This window comes from Rhinoderma darwinii, chromosome 13 (genome assembly GCF_050947455.1).
Source record: "Rhinoderma darwinii isolate aRhiDar2 chromosome 13, aRhiDar2.hap1, whole genome shotgun sequence".
NCBI lineage: Eukaryota > Metazoa > Chordata > Amphibia > Anura > Rhinodermatidae > Rhinoderma > Rhinoderma darwinii.
Window position 1 is genome coordinate 10,383,211 of NC_134699.1, and position 18,005 is coordinate 10,401,215.

General features: G+C 44.1%; 1 protein-coding gene across 5 annotated transcripts in view; it reads right to left on the reverse strand.

Annotated features, from left to right (window-relative positions):
- The window catches only part of LOC142665953 (oxysterol-binding protein-related protein 2-like), a 201,928-nt gene that overhangs the window by 26,336 nt on the left and 157,587 nt on the right, over nucleotides 1-18,005 (reverse strand). The window contains exon 2 of one of the 5 annotated variants that reach the window (XM_075845793.1): nucleotides 5,839-5,986. The exons of the other annotated variants lie outside the window; for them this stretch is intronic. Coding sequence (XP_075701908.1) covers nucleotides 5,839-5,875 — 37 coding nt within the window. The 5' untranslated portion in view covers nucleotides 5,876-5,986. The remainder of the gene's footprint in view (nucleotides 1-5,838; nucleotides 5,987-18,005) is intronic. 5 annotated transcript variants of the gene reach the window in all.

Below are 18,005 nucleotides of genomic sequence, written 5' to 3' on the forward strand. Positions count from 1 at the left end.
AACACATAGTTAAAAAACAATAGAGGTTTCAGATTTGTTATTTTACAATGAATGCAAGTATTTACTAAGACAGACATGACAGGAGGGGTGACCAGTCCGGTTTACTGCAGCACAAGGGAAAGTCAACAGGTCATTTTTAAATTGGGGAGTCCGGATATTGGGGATCACAGCTGCAATTTAGCAGGGGGTAAGGTGGTTTGACCAGCACATTGCTCTATAGACAAGCCCCCCCACCCCCTAAATGTCCCTACAATTGGCAAGGTTATGATTCTGGTTATAGTTGTACATCGTAAAATTGTTATTTAAGCATTTGTCTAAGGCCTTATTCACACGAGTGTATTTCACGTCCGTGTTACGCTCGTTAAATTAACGGACAACACATGGATATATACAATTCAATGGGGCCATTCAGACTGTTTTTCACGCTGAGTGCGTCCGCTGCATGAAACTCATCCTCTACTTGTGCGTTTTTTGCGCCTCACGCACCCATTGTAGTCCATGGGTGCGTGAAAAAAAAAACGGACAGCACACGTGTTCTGTGCGTGATTCATGCAACAGTTATTAAAGAAATGAGGAAAAAAAACAAAACACCTCCCTCAGTTTATTTTGCCGAAGTAAAAACTTCATAACATACACGCGTAAAAAAAACGCAGACGCGCACCGTACATGGATGTCACGCGGACCTGCAACGCAGGAATAATGCTGCATTTTTTACGCGCGCAAAACTGACACGCTCCGATTTATATAAAGTTTCTGTGCCGCTTGTTATTGTATATAAAAGAAATAATAATTCTGCAACTTTCTAATATACTTTGCGTTTCAAATCCTAATCATTTTCAAGATCTCTAATAGCGGTCAGTGTATGGAAACATTCATGTTTTGCATTCAGAGACTATCCTGATCATATCCAACTGACAAAGGTGCACGGCTCTTTACAAGATAGAACTCTGCTATATTGTAACGAGTCCTGCAGCACCATCAGCCGGTATTGTATTATGCAGGGGTTCTGGAGCTGTGTATCAGACAATGAAGCTCCGACCAATATAAAGATATTAAGAAAATAATCAGCACAAAACGATATAACCTAAAAAATGACAGAGTTAGAAGGTGGAGAGTCACGTGAAGGCTCAATGCACACTAGTATTTTTACACTCCATTGTCTTCCTGGTCTTGAACATAAACATTAAGAAGAAAACGCACTGTGTTTTGTTAGGCGGTTGTCTAGGATTGATAAAACATGGCAGCTTTCTTCCAAAAAAACAGTGACACACCTATCCATAAAGTGGTGTGTGGTATTGCAGCTCAGCCTCATTCACTTCAATGGAGCGGAGTTGCAATACCAGACACAACCCATACACAGGAGTGGCGCTGTTTTTGGAAGAAAGCCGCCATGTTTCTCTAATTCTCTACAACCACTTCACAAAACACCTGTGCCCAGAACGTCTAAATGGTTTGAAACCCACTGCTTTCTATTTCATTGCCTGCTTCTATTTCTTCTCTGGTGTCATCCTTGCCTGTTTTTACTTTGGAACAGGCAAGGAAGACAATGAAGTGTGCAAAAAACAGTAGTGTGAACTGAGCACGAACATGTCGTATACATCTAACTTTTGCCTTCCATTGAGGTATGTCATGACTATTTCCCGACGTATACTCAGGCGCTAGGCTCTGACGTCTGCCACTGTGTTAGGATACGTCGCCCATAGGGTCCCATTGTAAATAGCAGTATATGGCGCGGTATACTATATGCCTCTGTATAGGAAAGTGCAGCAGACTAAGTTTTCCTATACAGTGAATATAGATAAGCCCATGTATATTGACCCAGCGTATGCCAAAAATACTCCCATATGCGGGTGAATGGGGCATATGGATACATTTGGCTGAGAACTTTCCTGGCAAACATGCAGATCGTAGTGTGAAAACGATATGTGAACAGAGCCTTAGGTCACTCCTGCTGCCGATGATCCCCTCCCCCCCTTCTAGTACAAGATGGTATTAGTTGAATTGCCACTGCGGCCATGACCACCTATAGGTGCGCTGGCTACTTGCGACATGCCTAGCCCTTTAAATCCCCCCCCCCCATAGTGGATTAGGCAGGTGACAGCTCATAACATTTAGTAACCTGACACAACATGTGTTTATCCCGTGCTCTCAGACACTTCCCGTCACCACGGCACACGGGTTATTAGCCAAGATCTGAACAAAATCGTTAACCCTTAATATACTGAAAGATAAACGGGTCATGAATATAATTACAGATCCGCTGTAACATGTACACAGGCAGAGCAGAATAATGCTTGTATACCAGCCATTCAGGGTCTGTGGAAAGCTGTGTGCCAACCTTACTGATATACAGAGAAGCAGTCATAAAGGATACAAAGGTCAGTAACCCGCGGCCTCACAACTATAACTCTCAACATCACATCATTTAATACGAGTGGCCGATGGTAGGTGACAACTACTAATAGAAGTTTATACGGGGTCCATAAGGGACGTCTCCCGGCTGCCTATAAATCTGCACTGGTGAGTCGTTCCATCACTGCTGCTCCCAATGCTCTTACTGTGAACCTCTAGAATCCTATTCATGAACCAGGAGGGTGAGGATGAACAGCATAGGTCAGTACCACATAGGGGAGAGATGTAGTCAATAGAAATGTTGGAGGACACACACATCTACCAGCATTAGCTTGTCTTTAACTCAATGTGTTACAAGTCTACATGGTTAGGTGGTGTCCACACAGGGAATTTCAGGCAACCAAACTGTGGTGTAGTTATTCGCCTGGAATGTCCGCTGCGGAAAACTGCAGCACCAGCTAGCAGGCCGGCCTCCTGGGATAACGTTTCATCCCATGAGACCGGCCCTCTGATGTCATCCCATGAGACCGGCCCTCTGATGTCATCCCAGGAGACCGGCCCTCTGATGTCATCCCAGGAGACCGGCCCTCTGATGTCATCCCAGGAGACCGGCCCTCTGATGTCATCCCAGGAGACCGGCCCTCTGATGTCATCCCAGGAGACCGCTGCAGCATCATCCCAGGAGACGGGCCCTCTGATGTTATCCCAGGAGACCGCTGCAGCATCATCCCAGGAGACGGGCCCTCTGATGTTATCCCAGGAGACCGCTGCAGCATCATCCCAGGAGACGGGCCCTCTGATGTCATCCCAGGAGACCGGCCCTCTGATGTCATCCAGCCGGCCTCCTGGGATGTATCATCCCATGTGACCACCGTTACAGCCTTTGATTGGCTGCAGCGATCACATGGGATGAAACGTCATCCCAGGAGGCCGCACTGGAGGGAGGAACACAGACTCCTGGGTAAGTATGTTTTTTTGCGTTGGGTTTGCAGCAATTCCACGGCAAAAAAACGCACTATTTGTTGCGGGTTTTACCTCCGCGTTGAATTCCATGGGGAAAAGCGGCAACAAATAAGCGGCGTTTACGTAAATACAATGGACATGCTGCAGAATAAAATTCCACACCGCAGGTCAATTTCGGAGCGTTTTTTTCCGCTCACTATTTACGCAGCGTGTGGAGATTTGTTTGATATCATCCACTGCTGCTACTGTATTTGCTGCCGATTTTCCGCAACTAATTCCATTGCTGAAAAACCGCAGTATTTACGCAGCGTGTGAACGGACCCTTACTGTACTTTTAATACCGAAACATACAGACAGTATTGATTCCTTCAGTGGAGAACATCTCTTACCAGCTCCGGCCTATGGAATCTTCCTCTATTATTTTTTGAGGTTTTAGTTCAGAAATATATTCCACCATCATACGTTTTCTCTGGATATTTTTTAGACGGGGATATGTCGGGGGAGCCTTTAGTATCCATTGGTTCATGATTGCTTTCTTCGCTGCCATTAATATTAGATGTAAATTTACTTTATTAAAATACACATTTTCAATATTACGATTTGGTGTTCGCAGAACGCACACCGTGACCCAGGGATTCCCTATTGGATTTAGCCCAGATGTTTTATTCACCAGCCGGCATGTATCCTGCCAGAAGTTCCTTATAAGTGGACATTCCCATATACAATGATAATAAATTGGATCTAAATAAATCGCATTTTGAGCGATGAAAAATCCTGAAGATATTTCTGTGGCGGTAAGTTGAAGGTGTCAGGTATCTGCTGCATAGTTTTTCACGCTTGTTCCCTCCGAGTTTCGGTTATCATTACAGTTCAGATTTTTTTATATCCCTTTATTACGCTCCCATAAATATTGTCCATATATGTTCTTCCCAGGCGCCTAGTCCATTTTCTTATAATAGAATCTTCTGTTAGATTTAGACACGGCTTCGTCCAATTTTGCATATATATTAGAAACTTTATTTCTATTTCCCGCTATTGTCATCAGGTCCTTAAACTCCGTCCCATCCGGAACCCTTACACAACGGTGACAAACGGAAACCATTAGCACCGGATCCGTCGCCATAGAAATCAATGGTGATGAAACGGAAACATGTGGTTTCCGTTTGGGTTCCGTTCTGACGGAACGCGACCCTGACGTGAGCGAAGTTAATATATTCTTCATCTCTGCGAAGGATAAGAATTTACTTGTATTATTTATAAATGTACTTTGGGAATTTTTCTATCCATAAATGTTGTAAATATTTATCAATTAGATTAACACCTATATTAATATCCGGATCAAAATAAATAGGCAGATCATATTTCTTTCTTATTGATTTGCAGATGATCAATGTATCCCTAAAGAGTAGCATTTTCTCCAAGCTGTATTGTTCCTTACAAGGGGGTCAAAAGTCTAAGGCCTCGTTCACACACGCTAATGACTGTTTAGTGAAACACGGGTGGCTTTCGTGTTTCAATGGACCAAATGAATGGAATGGCCGAGACTGCGCCATCAAAAACGGGCAGGAGCAAGACCGGTCCTATTTTTGACGGAAGGGCCACACCGTTCCGTTAAAACAACGCAAGTGTTCATGGTCCCATAGAAATCAATGTGTCAGGGTGCGATCAATTAAAAAACCAGCACCCTTAAAAAAAACAAAAAACTGACGTGGGCATGAGGCCGAATACTAACCCCTCCAGAGGTATTGGATAGGCCACGATTCGTACGATATTTGGGTTCACAAAATAAGACTTGATGCAGAAAATAAGCTGAAGAACGGCTCAGACGAAAAAAAAAAAAAAGGGGAACCTTCTGTCAGACATTGCAGTAACTTCCTTTATGCAACGTTACTGTATATACATTACGTTGTTTCCGCTCTTCTCTGGCAGCGTCTCATGCGTTATAATTGCTGTATTAACCATGTGTAGAGCATTGCTTGTTTACCGCACAGCCGTACATAGTCCCATGGAGCACGCCGCTTATTCATATGGACATAGGGCAGAGCAAAATGTATATGAGATGGTGAAGTCTCAACAACAACAAACCACCACGAATCCACACACATACATTCCATAGCCATAAGTCCGACTCGCTTATTAACATGCACGATCGGCTTGGCCAAACATAAATGTCATTCCAATAGAATGGGGATAAGCGGCGCCCATAAGTGAATAGCGCCGCTTATCTCTGAAAATAAACAAACCCAGTACTGGACAGGTAAACCTCAAACGTGTCCATTTTATAGACTGACAGCCCGCTGTAATGTCGTGATGAGATGCTGCGTTGTATTGGGACCAGGACAACATGGGTACAATCCTAAAACACAAGGTGTTGGCGAGAGGTTCCCTGCTATAGCCCACTACCGATATATGGGGAAAATCTGCACCAGTGTTGGCATTTTCCTTGCTGTGATGTACGGTTCGACGCTGCTGACCTTTTCCCTGTGACGCCACGACATGTGAACTCCGACATGTCTTATTTACCTGTGACAGCGTCGAAAAACTCCTCCTCACTGTTCATCCTTCTCTGCTGCGTCTTCAGGTTACTCAGCGATTACTGCATCTTCCTCGGGGTTCAATACTCCAGATGGGCGATGTCTGGGCCTCTGCTCCCACCTCAAACCCACTGGAACTGAAAGAGGAAAGAAGACAAAAAGTAATACCCATGATCCCTTATAACGAGAGGCGGGTACCAGTACATGTGATATATGGGCAGCCACATATTCCTCCCGAGTCCCCCATCTACAGACATGGCCAATCCTTTCACCCGACAGGGGAAAATCTGGACACCTCCATACACATTAGTCGGCCAGTGTCGCCAAAACTTTTCGGCCGATTTCCATCTAATGTGTATAGGCACTTATAGAAAAGGGATGGGGAGGGCAAACAAGCACCTGGCCCTTCTGCCCTGTTGGCATTTCCCAGTACCATAAGGGATGGGGCTATTTGATTCCAAGCTTTGAGGTTTTCTTTCTGCTCTGTACAACCCTGATGCACAAACAGGCATTAAAATCCTAGTATCCCCCCCCCACCCCATATAATAAGTATCACAGCAGACTCCACACAGAACCTGGAAATCCCATTTATACAGTCCAGTAGGATAAACCATAATGTTTGGCGTATGCCGCTTTGAGAAAATAGTTGCGAGAGACCTTGAAACCGCAACACGAACCATCTAAGAAAAATTGACATTAAAGGGGCTGTCCAGTTTAGAAAACCCATTATATCCCAAATTGGGGAATTATGAGATAATAAAGGAGGTTCTTTGTTCAGGATCCTGGAGAGCGGTTAGAAAGTGGATCGATCTCTCTGGAGGACCTGAGCTGTCCCGCATTATAAAGACAACACATTGATATGAATGGACACAGTGTAATGCGTCATTCGAGTATGCATGGGGCCGCTCCATTCAAAGTCTGTGGGTATTACGGAAACAGCTGCGTACGTTGAATAGAACGGCAGCGGGCATGCTCACCCATCGCTCTATTCAAGCTCCTTACTGCGAGGGTGCAATGAGGAGGGACGGGGGTTTTGGGACCTCCATCGTTGGGGCCCCCAGCGATCAGGCAATTATCACCTATCCTGTGATAGTCGATTCTGGTACAACCTCTTTAAATATGAAGGCATTTCCCTTTAAGAGATTCCGGTGTTCTAATCTAGAACCTTCATCTAGAACAATCCGAGTTCATGAGGAAACGCAGAATTGGTCGCCTACAGAGAAATGTCATCCAGCGAGCGGTAAAAACCCCCCGAAGGCGATTACAATAGGATTCATCAACTTCACCAACTTTTTCCATAAAAATGGTACTTTTTTGTAAAAGTTTTTATCTCGCTACTGTTTGCAAGCAAGCAGCGGTAACCATGGCAACCCACGTTGTTTCAATGGGGTAGTCATTTTAATTTCCCCAAGGACACGGTGATGGGGGGGTGGGAAAATGACAACTCGAAAATACATCTTAGACAAAACGGAAAAATACTAACAGATTTCCCCCGGGCCGAGCTGTACAAAGAATAGAAATCTGTGTGGCTGGAAGTGGAGGGGAATAGCAGATGTGATCCGGTAGTCGGTCCTCTGCGGCTGTTTACACAAACACTGACCGAGGAATATTCTATTACCAGTCGAGGTCATTAGTAAATATAAATGTCCTCTTCTGTTACATGGAATTTTTATCAGTTCCTGGGAAAGCTGGGTGACTGCCAATATGGCCCTCAGGGGTCGTCAAAAATCTTCCCATACTCCTGAATAGAAAATCTGCTTAATAAAACCGATATAAAAATTCCCTTACTCCTTAGGCTGGGTTCACACGACCATGTTACGTCCGTAATGTACGGAACGTATTTCGGCCGGAAGACCCGGACCGAACACAGTGCAGGGAGCCGGGCTCCTAGCATCATAGTGATGTACGATGCTAGGAGTCCCTGCCTCTGCGTGGAACTACTGTCCCGTACTGAAAACATGATTACAGTACGGGACAGTTGTCCGGCAGCGAGGCAGGGACTCCTAGCATCGTACATCACTATGATGCTAGGAGCCCGGCTCCCTGTAGTGTGTTCGGTCCGGGTCTTCCGGCCGAAATACGTTCCGTACATTACGGACGTAACATGGTCGTGTGAACCCAGCCTAATACTGCGACATTGCTAGGCAGACTTCTCGTTCAGGAGTCTAGGAAAGCTGGGTAATATTCCCTGTAGAAATTTGAATAGTGGCCATATTGGTAGCCCCCCAGTTTCCCTAGAATTCTGGAATTAAATCTGCTCAATTTTGCAAATTTACCAATGTTAAGTCTGGGAAAGTCGGGTCACCCAGCTTTCCTAGATTCCTAAATGGCTAATTCAGTGACAGAGGAGAAAAAGAAAAGTGAGTGACTAGATCTCTCATTTAGGATTCTCCCCCGTGTTAGCCGTAATGGCGGTCTTACACGTTACACCCAGCTTTCCCAGACATATATGACGAAGGCTTCTGTACAAATAAAATATAGAAGGTTAATTTGGTTTAGGATACAAAATAAGGGAATGTATCTCTCCAAATCGAAGCAGACTGGTCATTCAGGAGCCTGGGAAAGCTGTGTGAAACCCTTATAAAATCTGCACCAGCTGCCATGATGTCACCCAGCTTTCCCAGGAATTGGAATAAAGTGAAAAAAATGGCTGAATATAATTTTTTTTTTTTACCAACTTGACAAATAAGTAACGACTTATATTTAAAGGGGAACGCTCATCAAGCGCGGTTACCTCTTTAATAAAACCGGAGCCTCTCACCCCATGTGTATTTACAGATACAGGGCAAAGCTCCTACCTCCAGCGGCCCATGACATGGAGGGCAATTCGCCAACTTCACTGGGATTCACGGCGAAACCTCCACCCGACCCCAATTATCTGATATGAAGGTTATATGTGAACGCAGCTCAGTGGCGGCCGCACAGATCACGATCATTCCTCCTCCCCCACCTCGGTAATAGTAGACTGATCTACAACGCCAAGCACCATGGCGTCTTATTCAGCGGGTACGGATAGAACAATCACACTGGTAACCATACCATGTAATGGAGATAAAGTAACTGCTTAGAAAATATTTATCTGTTGCTGGGAAAGCTGGGTGACTACCAATATGGGCACAATTATAGCTCCCGCAAAGGTTATTATACCGTAATCCTGCCGTTTGCGATAAATTCGTTTGGAATCTGCGTCGATTTTCTACAACCTACCCCACCCCCACCATATGAGAACGGTTTATTAAGGGGGTCAGCCACATAAAGTAGCATTAACGAGCACTAATGAGACTCGCATGTATAGTAGGTCCCGGTGGAGCAGTGATCGGCAGGGTAAGGTTTCCATTAATAGATAGGACAAGTGGGAGCCTCCGTGAAGCACAAGCGCTGCCGGGATAAACACGATCGTCTCTGCCAACTACAGCACCACCAAAATAAAGTAAACAGCAGCGCCGAATACTCGCAGCATCCGGGGAAAACAAGAGGAAACCGTACATCAGAGATTATGTAAGAGGTCATGGACTAAGGTTACCACGTAAGATACCCGGCAGTGACCCTGAAAACTACTGATGGCAAGCAGATGCCACCAATGAATATTTTGACTGAGCGAATGTCCAGCCTTGAACACCATGAAGTCCAAAATTCAGTATTGACTGATTTAATAATAGATCTTTATAGTAATCGGAGCTCCGTTTTTCTGATGCAAAGCTCCAAATCCCGTCCGTTGACACAGTTAAATGATAAAATCTGGCCACCACTAGGGGGAGCTTACTGCATAGAGTATACATTGAGCTCAGTAATAAAAAACAGTATGCAGTGAGCTCCCTCTAGTGGTGGCTGCATAAAGCAGAAATTATAACATTTCATTCTATGTCTATGCAGGGGTTTTGGAGCTATGTATCGGAAAGCTGGAGCTCTGAAAGAATGTTGGACCTAAAAACAACAGGATGGAGATTGAGTTTTTTGGTAACAAAGATCAACAGATGAAAATAAGACCAAAAATGGGTGGTCTAAATTTGACATTCAGGAGTCTGGGAAAGCTGGGTGACATTACTGGGAACAGGAAGAACAGGTGAAAAATATATTTTTTATCTTGACAGATGAGGATGACTCAAGTTATATTTGCTGAGGGGGAAATGTTCAACTTTATTCTATGGCTCTAATGAGCAATTGCGCTTGAACTAGGAACATTGTGTTACTGACGGAGATCAGGAGCAAAGTCACCGGTCAGCCATAGAATAAAAAGAAGTCTGAAACATAGAGGTTATAGCGAGATCAAACTACTAGCAATTCTCAATATGGCTTAGGCCATACTGTGTTTCAGTGAGCTGCGGTTACTTTAGGGGGAGGGGGTATTGCAATTATTTATGCCACCTATAGGTTGCGTTCACACATTGCGGTTTTGTCGCAGTTATAGTCGGGATTAGCCACTGTTTTTGCAAAAATGGTGCAATAAAATCGAGACAAAACTGCACATTATCAAAGTGGTTTTACAGCCCTGCTCACACAGCGGCAGTTGGTTACAATGTATCAGTGTAGGCAAAACTAATGCGGGGCAGAAGAAAGATTTGTGCTGCTGTGTTTAGACAAAAAAAATATATATAAATTACCTACATTATATAAAACAGTGTGAAGCACTAGGACTATTTTCAGCCACAAAAAAGTTTCCATTCACTGACAACAGGCAGATATCTTGAAAATGGTGAGAAGTTGTATATTAGAAATCTGCAGAACTTTTCATTATACAATGATTAAAAAGGGGTTGTAGAATATTAGTGAAAAAAAAATAAAAAATAAATAACCATGGCGGCTTTCTTCCAGAAACAGCGCCACCCGTGTCCGACATTGCAATATTCAAGTGAAGGGAGCCGAGCTGCAATACCACACACAACCTGTACGCAGAGGTGGCAGTGTTTTTGAAAGAAAGCAGCCACGTTTTTCTAATCACTTTAACCTTCCCCTTCCAACCACCTTGGGATTGAAGAGAAGGCCGAGTCTGGAATGATGCTGATAACTGCGAGTGTGGAGAATTCAGCTTCGGTGAGGTTTGGAGGATATTAACAAGCTGCAGCATGAGCGGTCATTCTGCGAGCAGATTATGGATTAGCCATGTTTACTTTGCAGTTCAGCCCCACTTTTATAAACTGGGGCACCGGGGATTAAATAAACCGCTCGTAGAATTTCTGCTCTAATTAGGCTTTAAATCTACATTTCTTTATTCGAGTAATTGCCCCCAGAGGGTATTTCGATGTGTTTTGTCTCCTGTATTGCGGTCGGCTCCCACCAAGCAGATGCCCGTCAGATGCCGGGGTTAACCTTCTCCTCACCCCTTTAATACATCATTTTTCTCTATTATAAACCTGGAGGTAGAAGCCCCCCGAGTCCGGAGTCCGTACAAGATCCGAGTTCTGAAGAGCTGTAATACGGCACCTATAGAAGTCTGTGTGCCAATTACATAGAGAAGTGCGTCCGTGTGCTGCGCGTGATTTTCACGCACCTTGACTTCAATGGGTGCGTGATGCGCGAAAAACGCTCAAGTATAGGACATGTCGTGAGTTTTACGCAGCGTGAAAATCACGGAATGTCTGAACGGCCCCATTCACTAACATAGGTCCATGCGACACAGCGTGATTTTCATGCGCTCATCACAGACGTTAAATACGCTCGTGTAAATAATGCCTAAGGCTGGATTCACACACAACGTTTAGCTGCATTTTAATGGCGTTTTTTGTTGCGTGTCTTTAGTGCGGCCAGATGTTACATTAGAGCCTATAGTACAATATAAAACGCACTACACACAACCGCTTTTTGTGGCGTTTTTAAGGCAATTTTGTTGTCAGTGGAGAGTTTTTTTGGTTTTTTTTTAATGCCATTTTTTTCAGGCGCTTATCCCATAGGCTTCTTTAAAGGACTTCAAAAACACCAGAAAAAAAAAAAAGCATGTACAAAATGACACCAAAACAACGCATATTACATTTTAATAACGCTGGCGTTTTTAGAAGCGTTTTTTTTTATGCAGTTTAAATTGCCAGAAAAATTCTGTGTGAATGAGGCCTCCGTTTACATCTGCACTTTGGGTCATAACGGAAGCTATAAAGCGGTGTCAGATCCGTTGTATGATGGATCCGAGCATAGCCCAATGGACCCCATTGACCTATGTTGTGGTCTGTTGGTGTACTGTCGAGGTTTCCATTGTTTTGATGGCAAGGCCAGCTCTGTAAACTATTCCAGTATAGGTGTGAACATAGCAACTTACAGTGGTACATGGAGGATATATATTAGGGCCTCATTTATCAAATAAAAAGAACAGGCCTCGTTGCCAATAGCAACCAATCAGATCTCAGCTTTCATTCCTTAAACTGCTCTGGAAAGATGAAAGCTGTGCTGTGATTGGTTGCTATAGGCAACAAGACCAGTTTCTCTGTTAGACAGTTTTCATAAATGTGGCTCAAGTTAAAAGCCCCCGAGTCAACTCCCAGGTCAATTTCTTAGATTTTTAGTTAAATCTATTTATGGGAAGACTAGGTGACAGCCAAAATGAATGTGGTCACCATACTTGCTTCTTAGCCTGTACAAACATGGGAAAGGGGGACATATCAATATATGGAAATTTGACATTCAGGAGTATGAGAAAGCTGGGTGATGAAACCTAAGGAAGCCATTATGGCAGCCCTACTATGTATCACCCAGCTTTCCCAGGATCAGATATCACTGAGAAACAGCTCAAATTAAATCTTGAACAACCTAATAGAAGATGGCGGCTTTTTTGTTGACTGTGACCATCGTGTGACTGTCACACTGTACACTATTACATATAAACGTGTGAACCTCACCAGTATAATCACATGTTTACATACGTCTTGCACATGACCTGTAATGACCCCCGGGGGATAAGAATAACTTTAAGAAAGGGAGAAGCGAATGTCCTGTAAAGTTAGAAAGCCGATTATATATTAAATGCAGCTGCAGATTTCCGGTATGACGCGCTCGCTCCGGCCCTGGGAGTGTTTAGCAATGAGAGACCCGGCCTTCATATCCTGACCTCCTGGATATCTAACATTAACCCTTGTAATCCACCGCACGTACAGTTACTGCCTTCTCTAGAACAGCCCCATTTTTACTTGGATAGGTGGCGCCAAATGTGTCTTGTTGCCGCTTATCTCCTTACTGAAATAACTTAGCTATTGGTCTACGTTGAACATGCGTGTTAATGTGGAAGATGGGAGTGATCACTATACGCTGAATGATCTCTCGGCAGCCTCCTTACATCTATGGGCAGCATAAGAATTCCCAATAATCTGCCTTTGGATCAAACTAGAACCAAACAATGACCTGATCACCTTCCGATGGTGAGGCGGCGGAACGTCTCAGCGTTTATTAGGGTAGAATATCGCTGGCCGTAGAGATCGGCCCCCGACTCCCCAATAAACATTGACATTCAGCTCAAGATAAGCAGCTGCCAGGCACCTCTGGCGCCACCTTTGTCCCCAGGAAACAAAGATCCTTTGTTTTCCCTAGGAAGAGAGGTCCATTATTTTGGTAAGAGAGCAGACGGCTTATGCGTTTTAGGGGCTGGGTGGTATAAGGGGGTCCAATAAGAAGCCAGCAACGCTAGAAGATGTAGAGTCCTGCAGGAGCGATCAGGACTAACCTGTGCAGGGCTACACCTCGCAGGTGCCTGTAGAGGGACTATAGGTCCCCGTGGACATTAGGATGGTCAGTAGAAATGGTCAGGATCCATTAACATACATTTAAAGGCTATGGCCACCTTAAAAGCTGAGGGAGTTTGTATACCCGCCAGATTAGTCTGCAATTTTTCGCTTAATTTCGGATTAGATCTCGGATAATGGAGAAAAAAAGCCTCTCTCCATGCCCCGATACTCAACGCTCCAACCTATCTCAGGCTGTAAGCTTTCATATGCAACAGACCGACTCCTAAATACTGGATTATAATGGTGATAATGACGCTGGAGAGCGAGAAATCAACACTCCTTGGTAGTCGATTCAGGAAAAAGCATCTCAAAAGAAATAATTGGCCGAGATAAGGATCCGGCAGGCCCGAGCAGGCCGGCATCACAGCACATATGGCCGGATAACATCAGGAATGCGACTCACAAAAGGACGGGGATAGCTGCCAGGAATACAGAAGAGCGGAGGGGATTGTGAGGATGGGGGTCACAAGACAAAGGAGCGGAGGCTTTATACTTAAAGGAACACTCCAGGTAAAATTGATAAAGCAATGCCTAGTACAAGGCCTGAGTGGGCGGAGCATGACACATTAGAGAAGTCATGCACCGCCCCCCTCAGGATCAACACTACAAATAACGCAGGGTATCCGTTTCACCTGGAGTATCCCTTGAAGTCTATGGCAACGGATTTGTGTCATTCTATTGTAATGACTTCATATCTAGCAGCAATATAAAGGCAAATACAATTTATCAAACGTTCTAAGCCAGAATTCTGGTGTAGAAAAGGCGCAAGTATCACGATTTGCGGAAAAAATTTGCCTTTCACCACATTTACGCCATGAGCAGAGCCAAAAAGTAGCAGAGCTTAATGGCAGAGGCAGGGCCACCGGCGGGCCGACAAACTTACTATAATTTGCGCCAGAAATGGTCATAAATTATAGAGCAAGGCCGCGGTATATTTGGCTTTCTGGTACACGGAAGGCCAGAGATGCATCTGACTTATTAGGCACATGCTTGGCCGTCCATGCGCTACTTTATAAATTAGGTGCATTTTACTGCAGCGCGGTTTAGACCAAGGTCCCATGCACACGACCGTAATTACAGATGAAATTGCGGGCCCATTCATTTCTATTGGCCACAGACACCTTTACGTATATGCGTCAAGGCCACAAAAATGATCCGCAAAATATAGAACACGTCCCATTCTTTTCTGCAATCGCGGCGCGGACTCTCCCATAGAAGTCCATGGGCGCTTCCGCAACAGCGGACGGCTACAGATGTGTGTCCGTAGCGGTTGGATTCGTGAATGAGGCCTAAGACCAACGTATGAAGGCTTGCACCTCGATGACGGATTTTTATTCCCTTGTGTACTGGGGGTGACAACAAGATCATGGACCGTTTCCAATAACAACCAGAATTTGGTTGTCTGAATGCCCGAGTGCCCCAGGAATGCCCAAAATCACCCAGCTATGGCATCCCACTGACAGAACATTTGCATGCTCTTCACTTTCACACTTTTGCTTTGGCATAGAATTTAATTTACATAGAATTTTTTGTATTTCCAGCCTGGGCCATAATTCACTGAAAAATTATTATTTTTATATTCACAGCGTGTCCACATTGTGTCACTGTTAGGCCTCGTTCACATGGCGCTCAAAAAAATAAATAAATAATAAAATCCATGTGTAAACGTGTCAAAAACGCTAGCGTTTTTTTGTAAAGCGCTTTTTTAAATACAGGCGTTTTTGACGAGATTTGCACGCAGTTTTATTTTTTGGTACGTAATTAAGACTCCAATTGACTATGGGAATTAGGCACGTTTTCCGAATTGACCTGACGCGTCTTATTTTACACAACGCGTTTTAAAAAAAACACGCGCGTAAAAAAACGTGACATACGCACTACAATGCGCTTTCCCATTGATGTCAATGGGAAGCTTAAAAGCATTAGTTTTTGACGGGTTTCTTGGCACCTAAAACGGGTAGAATACACACAGTGTGAACAAGGCCGAACTAGGACTTCTCAGGGCACGGTGTCCTCAGGTTCCACATCACCCGGCTTACCCTTCAAACCCTGGGGGATATTAGGCAGCAGCCTATACAGACCCCAGGGCACAGGCGGACCACTGTAGATACCAGTGTGGTCACTTGTCTATGACCCTTCTGGCTCCGGGAGGTAAGCCGGGCTTACACAGGCAGATATGTACCCATAACGAGCGCGGATTGCCAATAATTACAAGTCAATAGGCGCTTTAAACTGGGCAATGATCGGGAATGAGCATTCGAACGAGCGCCCGTTTGCCAGATCATTGGCCCACGTAAATGGGCCTTTAGGGAATAGGTCGTGGGCCCCTCACTTTTGGAAAGGGCTTCCGATATTCCGCATCTTTGTGCAATTTTTGTATTGCGGTATTGACCTAAGACATTATACAGAGATTTTAACACTTTCACTACCAGGACCTGACAGCAATTACCTAAAAAAAAAAAACTTACAAAAACTACAAAAATGTTTGTTCTGGCCTCTACAACACAAGGGTGGGGTGATATAAAGTACATAATACGCTGTACAGTATCTGCCAAAAATGGGAGGCGAGGGATCTGGGCGGAAGATTTGTTTTTGTAATATGCGTAGTAAAAAAAAAAAAGATCCAGATTGTCATTTAAAACGCATAATTTCCAATCAATTCCTCGCAAAACCAATTATTTTTTTCCGTCAATGAAACGTTGGTTTCACAAAAGAAAAATGGTCATAAAATGAACATATGTTATGGTGGATCGCACCGTCAGGACATTTTTAATGCGACATCAATGAGGCCTGATCGTTGCCAGTATATTAGATATTCTGGATTATTGGAGGGTCAAAGAAAAATATATTAAACTCACTTATATCAATAAACGTCCTCCCAAAATAATCTCTTCTCGGAAAGTACACGAATAACACCCTGGAACCGTCACTCACCTTAACCCTTTAGGTCTCGTAAGGCTGTGCATGTCACACGCTGGTGTCACTGGGGACGATCGACAGGTTTCCCCAGACCGCAGAAACTCAGTGACTCATTACCTAAGATTGTAAGTGATTACTCATCCTGTAATAAAGACAAGGACCTGGACGGATACTCGTGTCATGTATGCGGTCGTAAAGATAAATAATCATGTGACCCGGACATGGATTCCTGCGGTTGCGGCGATGTGCTCCACAATACAAGCATTAATAAAAATGAACTGGCGGCGCCTTGGATCTTCCTTGCATATTGGACGTATTCGCAGACTGTCACGAGGCATGGGAGGAAAATGGCGCATCTGTCATCGCTTACTATACGGATATGGTTTTTCTAATTATAGGGTAACTAAACTTTGAGAAAACTTCTGACCGGTCATAGTGACAGGTTAGAAGTTTTGATCGGTGGGGGTCCGAAGACGGAGACCCTCACCGATCGCTAAAAAGAAACGGCAGAAGCGCTCGGGTGAGGTTTCTGATCGGCTTTTCCAAAAAAAAAAGACAATCAGAAACCAAGTGGCTCAGCGCTCCCCCGAGCGATTCTGCGGCTTTGTTTTGGCCATCGGTGGGGGTGATCGTTCTCAGACCCCCACCGATCAAAACTTCTGAAATGTCACTATGACAGGTCAGAAGTTTTCTGAAAGTTTAGTTACCCTCTAAGGTCATTAAGTTACAGTTAACGTCTTAAAGGGGTTGTCCAGGAATACACATTGATGACCAATAGGGATCGTTGGTGGTCCTAGCGCTAGGGCATCCTGTTCAGGCTACAGCTCTACTTCTCCACCATGCTTTAGACTGCAGCTCTGATTGTTCAGATAGACTGCTGTGTATAAGCACAAGATCAGCTAGAAGTTAGAGAGCTAATAAAATACAATAATAAGGTGTAAGGCCTAAGATTAATTACCTACCAAACATATAATGAGGTCAATGAGACTCATTATGGAGAGAAACTTAATTAGAAATAACTATAATAAACCTAAATTAATTAAGGCGCTACCACGGCTATATTAATACAATGCTTATCTATTGCAGATCTTAAGCTTACATTAAATACGGGAGTGAATCGCCATCTTTTAACATAATGTCGTGTTTAGGTCCAAAATTCGGTGCAGATGAATTTCTTAATAAATATTTATAGTGGTTGGAGCTCCATTTTTCTGATACAGAGCTCCAAAGTCCCTGCATAGACAGAGAGTTACATGATAAAATTCTGAATATCTGCCGCCACCACTAGGGGGAGCTCGCTGCAAACTGTGTTCTTGCGGATTTAAAATGTCTGCAGTAAGCTCCCTCTAGTGGTGACAGCAGGCAGCAAGCATCTTATTTTTTTAAGTGCATCTTTGCATGGGCACATGGAGATCCAATTTTAGACCTAAATATGTGTTAGACGCTGGACATTCACTTTTAGCTTCAAGAGTCCAACCAGATGGATGGCTAAAGATTTTGAAATCACAAGATTGGCAAATGTAACCCAAGAATC